The 9,045-nt window shown below is 29.3% G+C and overlaps 1 protein-coding gene across 1 annotated transcript; it reads left to right on the top strand.

Moving 5' to 3' along the window:
• Positions 1–903: 903 nt before the first annotated feature.
• On the top strand, positions 904–8,090 carry LOC135926455 (uncharacterized). Its single transcript, XM_065462341.1, has 5 exons — positions 904–1,095; positions 1,136–1,269; positions 5,775–6,060; positions 6,181–7,322; positions 7,819–8,090. Exons 1-5 carry the CDS (start codon positions 962–964, stop codon positions 8,010–8,012), a joined length of 1,890 nt encoding a protein of 629 aa, XP_065318413.1. The 5' UTR covers positions 904–961; the 3' UTR covers positions 8,013–8,090.
• Positions 8,091–9,045: the final 955 nt, after the last annotated feature.

Raw genomic sequence — 9,045 nt, 5'->3', positions numbered from 1 at the left:
ATTTATAAACAAAATCTCCAGTCTTGTATAAGTCTTGTATAATATTATTTAGGCAATTTTAATACGGTATATTTTTAAAATCGTATCAAATCGGTCTTTTTAACAAAACTACCACATTTCTTGTAGAGATTGATACCAGCTTATAGCCATAGGAAATATTAAAATTAAAGAAATATTACTATTAATTAACAAAAAATATCATTCTGTTCTACACTTTTAATTTCTGAGAAGGAAGCTATTGCTAAGAAATAGACATATATCTCTAGAGTTAGATTTTTTTAAGTTTTTACTCAATATGTATCTATTTTCTGTTTATATTAATGTTTACACATTTTAATATGTTTTTCACATTTTTATGATAATTCTGATTATATTTTTGTTAAACCTTATCTTGAGTTAATTTAATTTCATAATTTTCTATTTTTTTTTCTTCATCTCTGCCCCTTCAAAATTTGACCTAGATAGATGTAATGTTGATTCTTGCTCACTATAAAGTCTTATACCCACATTTTTTTTATATCCTATTTTAATATTAACATAAATATTGAGAAAAATATATGCTTGCAAATATTGGCTTGTTTAATTAAATTGATAATAAGTAAACAAAACAAATCGTTTAACATATATCTATCATATATATCTAACATATTTCACCTCTAGCTAAAACCATTGTCTAAATTCTTAACAATGCTTTCTGAATATTTAATGCTTAAAAATAAACTATTTATGATTCAGTTTCTCTATGTATTTCTAGTTTGGCCTATGATTGTGATAAGATGTTATATTTTTAACTATTCTACGTGCCTTGTGGAACTATATTAAAATTTAAAATAATACAAATTCAAAATTTTTTTCAATTTTTAAAGTTTATATGTATTACAACAATAATAACTCATTAAAAAACTTTCTGAGGCTACCTAAGGCCTCTAATTGGCTCTACTATGAGTGGTTTTATTCTGATATGGACAAAGCAATATTTAACATGAAAAATGAATTTCATATTTGCCTAAAAAGTTCATTTCCAAATCTAAAAGTCATGAAATTAAATAGAGTTCAATGGTGTAAAATTCGGAAGTTGCTGGGAAAACCACGAAGGTTGATGCATATATAAAATATTTAACTAAACTATGTATAGATGCTCACAGGCATTCTTTGATGAAGAAAAAAATGCTTTACAGATCAAACGAGATAAAATGCGAGTTATATGGCAACTTGATTATGATAAGACAACAGATATAAATTCAATACCAATGATAAACAACTTTTTAGGTAGTAAATATGTAAAAAGATATAATTTTTGCTGAAAATTTGATTATTTTTTTTTCTTTATATTTGATTTTCTTCAATGCCATATCTAACAAAAATATATTAATATTTTATAGTTAACCCTCATCTAGCTAATTCATGACTTGGATTCTCCTAATTTAGTTATTATGTTTACCAAGCAAAATAGCATTATCATTCCTAAAAAATTTATCAATAACTATCTTTAATTTCACGAAAGTTAATATCAAATTAAAATAAGACATCATAAAATTTAATACTAATAATAGAAAAAGATTGAGGATTTTAATCATTATATTTCTATTTTTCAAACATTTGACTTATTGCTTAAATTAATAATCTTTTAGACTTTATTTCACATAAGTACAATAAATTATTCTTTATTTTAGAGAGCTAAAATTTCATTTAAAAATTTGATAATCTTTTTCCATTTATTTTTGTCTAATTCTTCGCTGATATAGTTTTTATTTCAACATTCTCTAATATTACCTCTTTCAAATTATGTTACTTTTATAAAGGTATCACTCTTTTCTACATTCATGTTGGTAACTCCCTCCCAAATAATACATTGAATTAGGAATTAACATTGGGCCTAAATATCTAAGCTGCTAAAAAACCCCAGCCTGAAATTAAAATTTTTTTTGTTATTGCCTGAACCAATATTATTTCCAAAAAATAGTCTCTACCCAGACAAATTCATTTTGGACTTAGTGGGGGGGGGGCAGGGTCAGGCAGGGCTTTGCAGCTCTCTACAATAAATAGTATATATTCGCAGAGTAAATCATACATATCAATTACCACATATTAAAATAAAAATTGCTGTATCTATTCGAAGTAGACATCCAAGGGTTAAAATTTTAAGCACAGCTTGAATTTTCAACAAATTAAATCCATTTTAATTTTTTTCAAATAATATTTTGAACCCATAAAACTTAGATCATCATTGAAATTGGAGGTGGTAGGTATTTCTAACAACACTTATTGATATAATTAGAGTTAATTTGATTTCCTTTTTCTTTTCTGCTAATTTTTAGTTAGTATTGAGGAGGGTTAAATCCTCATTAGCTTGGGTCCTGGGATTTCAAAGTTTTATTATTTCAGATAATTTTGGCTGTATTTAGTGAGTTCAAAGGAAAATATGAGCAGTAAATGAATTTTAAATGCTCGAATATATGATTTTCCAGATAATTAATGGATATAATTTTAATCGGTCTGCCAAGGTTTTGTTAAAAAAATAATTTTTAGGCCCAGCCTGGATTTGAATATTTTTTAGAATGATATAGTTTGCTCCAAGCTCTGGATAGAGCCTGCAGGTCTCTGATAGATATTAACCAAAAATTTGAGCCATAGAAATTGGCAACACAAAGCTTCCATCAGACATTAAATAGTATATTGTTACTGTTTTTATATATTTTAAATATATTTTTTTAAAAATTAGAGACCTGCAGAGCCACCATTTACACGGTCTAGATTTGAAAAAAAATTCTTTGGCCCAGATTTTTTTTAAGAAAAAATTTTATCGGTCCAACCCGAATTTTATATTTTGAGGCCCCGCCCTGATTTTTTTTTTTCCTTCAAAAATTTTTTTGCCCCGGATTTATTTTAAAAATATTTTTATGGTCTCGGGGTGTGTAAATTTTTTCTACGGCCTTGGCTTAAATAAAATTAATTATATCTATTCGTAGGGCTGTATCGATCCACAAATTTTTCACCGATCCTATCTGATATTTTCCGATATTAATAAAAAACCGATCCATCCATCCGATATTCATATTGATTTTTATTTACCATCTTATCTTTGTATCAATGTCATAAAAATATCAATATTTTCTCTTAATTTTTATTCTCTAAAAGTTAATAATCTCATTTTAAAATATTTGCAATGTTAAGAGTGAATGTAGCGTTGTTAAACAACTCCAGAATCAAGATTTTCGCCCAAATATTATTACCTAAGCCTCGAAATCTGTCTGCCATTTGTAGGCAAAATCAATAAGCTTGAGTTATTTATTATTGGCCAAAATCTTGAGCTAAACGTTTTTAAAAATTGGCTAAATCAAGCCGTTTATAGCTAAATGTGAATCGTTAGATATTTTAAAATCTTTTTCTTGTTGCAGATAATTTAACAAAAAATATAAAATTGTTAACTATTTTTTTTCGAAAAAAATTATATGACTATATATACATTCATAAAATAATCCAGAACAATAATGAATATCGGATCGGTTAAATATCGGTACCGATCCGATATGGGTACAGCCAAGCTCTATTTGGCATTTTATCGATCGTTTTTCAGCGAATATCAAATCCATACATGATAACTTTTCAAATTATTTTATCTCTTTATTTGTCGTAAAAAGGAGTGAGTTTGAATCACCACTACCTTCAATTCGACTAGTCGATAATCATTCCCTTATTTCCTGTTGCTCTTGTAATTTAATATACTCTTTTATATACGTATCAATCATTTTGCGCTCTCTCCCTGGCCACATAATACATAATTGCCTGAATTTGGGATAGAGAAAAAGAGTGATAAAATGATACTTAGCTAAAATAAATTTTTAGCGTAAAAAAGATTATATTATTTTAAAATATTGAGTATATCTTTGTTGCTTTTAATTTGATTGAATATCACCTAAGATAATGATTATTTGAATAACATTTTACTAGAAATAGAAATATTTTATGGGCATCGAAAAAATGGAAATAGGAAATATGATAAGTGAATGAAGATGATATATTGTTCTATGATACACAATTTTTAAATATATTTTATTTATTTTTGATTTTTATAGATAATAAGGGCAATTTAAAATATTCGGCCCAGCCCTGGTATTTAAAATAAAAATTTTTTAGGCCCGGTCCGGGTATATTTTGAAAAAATTTGGCCCGGCCCGTGTACACAGGTTTAGGTCCGGGCCTGCAGGTCTGAAAAAATGTTATATTATATGGGCATGCCCGTTAAGGCTGGAGCAGGCCGACCCTAACTTGCTTATGAAATTTGTTGATTGAGTTTTTCAGTTAAAACTGTAAATGTTTTTGTTTTGTCTAGCCCAACTCATAAATTAATTTTATACAAATTGTTCAACCCAGTTTATGATAATTTTTTATGAAGAAAAAAAAACATTACAGGCTAGGAATGAAGACGAAAAAAACATTAGTTTGCCCATTTCTAAGCGCTTAAAAATATTTGGTAACTTTAGGGCCAAGTTGTAAAATATTTACCACAAGTTATTCTGCCTGAAAATATTTTTTTTCTACCTGCACCAACCTCTAATGCCCAAATGCAGATAGTATCTATCAAAAAAATTATTTGGTTCAATTCAAAATTTACATTGTTATTAATTTAATTTTTCTGGAAGTATTTATTTTTTGGTAGTGACTGGAATATTTCTTTCCAACATCAAATCAAGTCAAAATATTAATAAATTATGAGATACGACAAAATCAGAATAAGGTGAAAGTGAGACAATAATTTAATATATTCTAATGCATTGGAAAAACTCTTAAAATATATAAATACTTTTTAATTTAGTTCAATCAATTGTAAAAAAGGAAAAGGATTGAATAAATGAATTATGAATTAAAATAACTAATTAAAGCTATCCATGTATTTGGTAAACAGTAACCATTTTTAAAGTATACGTTGTACAAACAGGCAGAACAGGGGGAATACGAACTGGAGAACATAAAAATGCAAAATTACCAACCAACATTATCATGTGTTGTTGTACATAGTATAGATACAAATGATAATAAAAATTATGATAATTCAAAATTTAATTATTTCCCTAGTACGTATTAATAAGGTAATGTATTTAAATTATATAAAAAAACACCTAATAATTATAACAAAGAAGATGGTTATCGTTTTACATTGTAGCTCTAATTAGTTATTTTAATTCTTGATTCATTTATTATTTAAAGAATTTCTTATATTTATTTATATTTTATTGATGATGGGTCACAATTATAAGTTATGCCCGAAATATTTTATTTTATTAGTTGACTTAATTGAAATAATTTAAATTTTGCAATGAAATCCGTAAACTATGAATAAAAATAATTATCCTTGTAACATCTTTACCCTTCATTCACCGTTAACGCGAATTCGCGGCCACGAATTTTGTATATTTCGCAGTGAATTCGCGCCAACTATCAATGCATTAATCATATTTTTTTTTATGATGTCATCTATAACTACACCTCGAAATATAAGATATATCAAAACGAATTCTTATTTCTTAAAAATATGGCTAAATAAAAATCTTAGCAAAAAAGAATCACCTAAATCTCAAGATTTTGACCAAAAGAGGGCCAAACTTTTCTGCCATTTATTTGAAAATCTCAAGGCTTGGGGAACATTTTTTTGGCTAAAATCTTTGATTGACAGTTTTTTTTAAAATAAAAATTAACTAAATCTAAGTTCTTTTTAACAACACTACAATTCAGAGATAATATCATTTTTATCTCATAAATATTAAATCTTAAAGGTCAATCTCAGCTCGTGCCTTCCTCTTCTTCACTTCTCACCGATTTTTTCTTGGCCCGAGATCTCCCACCTACCGTTCCTCACCCCCTCATAATAGGATCAAGGGTTGTTGCTAGAGTGAGACACCCGTGCGAGGGTATGTATCGGGGTAGAATTACTGCTATCGATCACTCCCTCTGGCTTTACCGGGTCGAATTTGATAGACCATATCTGGGAACCCAGTCAGTTCCAGATTTCGAAATTGCGGGTTGGAAGGAAGATGGCCAGATACAAGTTCTCGATGTTAGGTTTGTATCGTTTTTTATAACCGATTTTTAAACTTTTATTTTTTGATATTATAATGATTATATCATTGAGTATAAAAAGTTACATCTTTTCTCGCCTTAATTTTTTACCTAACTCCTTAGGTCCGTCCTTGTTAATGCAGTTATGGCTCGTTCTTCCTCGATTGTCGGGGGTGGCGTTTGCATAACCAACAATTCTTTTCACCATAATTCCGCTCTTGGTAGCTATCTCAATCCCGATGATAGCTATAATATGGATAATAATAAAGGTAACGCCTTCAATACTTTTACCCGCTTCGTTAATTATAATACCATTAAATCGCCTCCGGCTTCTTGGTTGGTTCTCTCCCCTAGAAAGACGGGAACCGGGGCTAGTCATATACAAAACAAGGCGCTCTTATCCCCGACCTTCAAAAGAGGTCTTAAAGGTCAGACCCACGAAACAAGAAGCGAAAACGGAGATGACTTTTTTAGCGATATCGATAAAGAGACGTATAATAATAATTTTTTATCGAACAACTTTTCCGAATGCACATCAACTCTATTGAGCTTGGACGGTTGGCCTAATATCGTGCTCCACAATATAGCTCAGGAGAGGGCCGAGATGACTGGTGCTCCTTTAATTAGTAATAATACGTCTCAACTTTCTACTGCTACCAGACTGGAGACTATAGTTAGAATAGCTGCTTGCTACAAGATGCTGATGTTTAAAGCCAAATACCTTGATTCCCTGCGTAAAATGAACAGGGAAGCCGAAAAGACCCAGCACATATCATCCCCAACTCACTCCTATCCAGACGATTTCAAATTGCGTTACGCCGAGCTGATAGTTAAAATAAAGTTACGGGACAAGGCCCTCAAAGATTTATGCGATAGAATATGCCTTTATCAACAAGGTGCCAAGGTCGAATCCGATTCCACGGGGGGAGAAAAAGTGCCGCGCATGATCGTAAATTCGAGAATCGGCGGTAATCATTTCGCGGAAGCCTTCAAAGTCATAAGAAACATAATAACCGCAAATTCTCTTAATTACCCGTGTTTGGCGGATGTCGCACTTAAGCATTTCGATAAGGTAGATAACGAGAAAGGTAGCAGGTTTCCACCTATAAGTGAAGCTGATAATAACAATACCTGTACGAATGGCGAAGAAGATTCAACTATTAAGATACTAAATTTAATTGCTAGGTACACATCTCTTTTGATACAGCTTAAAGATTCTCCAGGTCAACAATACCCGCTAACCTCCTTAGGATTCGACGAATCAGGTTTGAAATTTTACTATTCTTTAAATTTTTTTAACAGATTATATTTAATATAATATAGTAAAACTAAATATCACATTTTATAATTTATATTTTTGGCAGACCAAGGATTATTAAATATAAGTGAATTATATAATTTTTAGATTACTAGAGGAGAGAAAGAAAGAAAAAAAAATAGGAATTAATAAAAATATATTTAATTGGCACAAGAGAAGCTAGTTTTTGCACCAAAAAAAATAATAAAAATTATTAGCTTTTATCGGTTTCAGCGGTTATTTAACGGTTGGGGCCAAAGGCCCGACATTTATATCGTCATGACTCGAATAAATTTAAATTTTTCTGTTCGAGTCGGACTCAATCAGCTAATTTAAAAACACCTGTCGCGGTAGCACCCCGATAATGATGCTTGGTAACGCTAACGGTGCACCTCTCGGTTAAGTAATTATAAATTGTTATTAAATTATTTTATTTTTTTCATTTACAAAATTATAACTAATAGGTAAAGAAAGCTCATTACTATCATTTCCTCTAGAAACTTTAATGAAAAGCGTTTCCGGAATTCGAGATAATCAGATCGAGACCGCGAATATCTCATTTTTTCAGGATAACGTTGAAATACACATCAATCATTTGAAAAATATGATAATTAACTCACGTTCTAAATCTACGATAGAAGATTCCGAACACATTTGACGATTTTTTTAAAAAAAAAGAAACAAAAATTATTTTTTACACCCGGGTATATATAAAAAGGTATTATTTTTTGGAATGATAAACGACGTTTTTATGTGAATTTTTTTTAAAAATATAGAAACCTAAGATATTTATAAAGACATATATTTTTTTAAAAATTTTCAACCCCGATTTAAATAAATTGGGCGATCCATTAAAGTTTGAAATTCAAAAAATATATAATATTAAATAAATATTATATAGTAGCTAATCTCTTTTACACTACTTTATAAAACTAAGAAATATACTAATATAAAATAAGATAGAGAAAGATGGTATCTATTATAATTCTCGACCTTTCATTATTTCGTGGACTAGTATTTTTTTTTATGAGACCTGGTTTTATAGCTGCATGATATGTTACATCGATACTTAGAGGATCGAGGCTGCAAACTATCAACTTTATCGTTTTTGGGGGAAATGTTTTATAATTTTTATCTAAATTTTATTATTATCTTACTTATTTCTCATTAGTGAGAGGTTAAGAAATAATAAAATGGTTTTTATATCATTCTATAAAAATATCAACTCTTGTTATTATAATTTAATTTTATTAAATAAGCGATATTAGAATTATATCAATATTTATTTAAAACCTCTTTAGTCGCTATGTACGACACAGAGGAGTGGCAATTCTATTCTATGCCCTGTTCACAGGGAACCTTTTTAATCTCGTTTATACATTGCTACTCGCCCATCCAGATATCGTTATATGTTAAAAACATTTTTAAAAAAAATTAATTATATTAATTTTAAGTGTTTTAAATTTTTTGTTGACAAAACCTTAACTATCAATATCTGGAAAACGGTAATGGTACAAATCAATCTGAAAATCATACAAATCATTCTCTATCGACCTAAATACTTTTTATTTCTAATTCAAGAGTTGGAGGGCTGCCGTAAAGTTCCCCTCCCCCTATTTTGTTTTTGAAATATCTCAAAAATGGTGATAGCATAAAATCGAACTGAAATCGGATACAGATCCGTCCAATAG

The sequence above is a fragment of the Gordionus sp. m RMFG-2023 genome, chromosome 3 (assembly GCF_954871325.1).
Source record: "Gordionus sp. m RMFG-2023 chromosome 3, tfGorSpeb1-WG-v2, whole genome shotgun sequence".
Taxonomy (NCBI): domain Eukaryota; kingdom Metazoa; phylum Nematomorpha; class Gordioida; order Chordodea; family Parachordodidae; genus Gordionus; species Gordionus sp. m RMFG-2023.
This window is presented reverse-complemented; position numbering and strand designations above follow the sequence as displayed.

Coding starts and splice junctions, on each gene's coding strand:
- LOC135926455 (XM_065462341.1), top strand. CDS start 962: ATGGACAAAGCAATATTTAACATGAAAAATGAATTTCATATTTGCCTA. Junction 1,270..5,774: donor AATGATAAACAACTTTTTAG/GTAGTAAATATG, acceptor TAAATCTTAAAG/GTCAATCTCAGCTCGTGCCT. Junction 7,323..7,818: donor CTTAGGATTCGACGAATCAG/GTTTGAAATTTT, acceptor TATAACTAATAG/GTAAAGAAAGCTCATTACTA.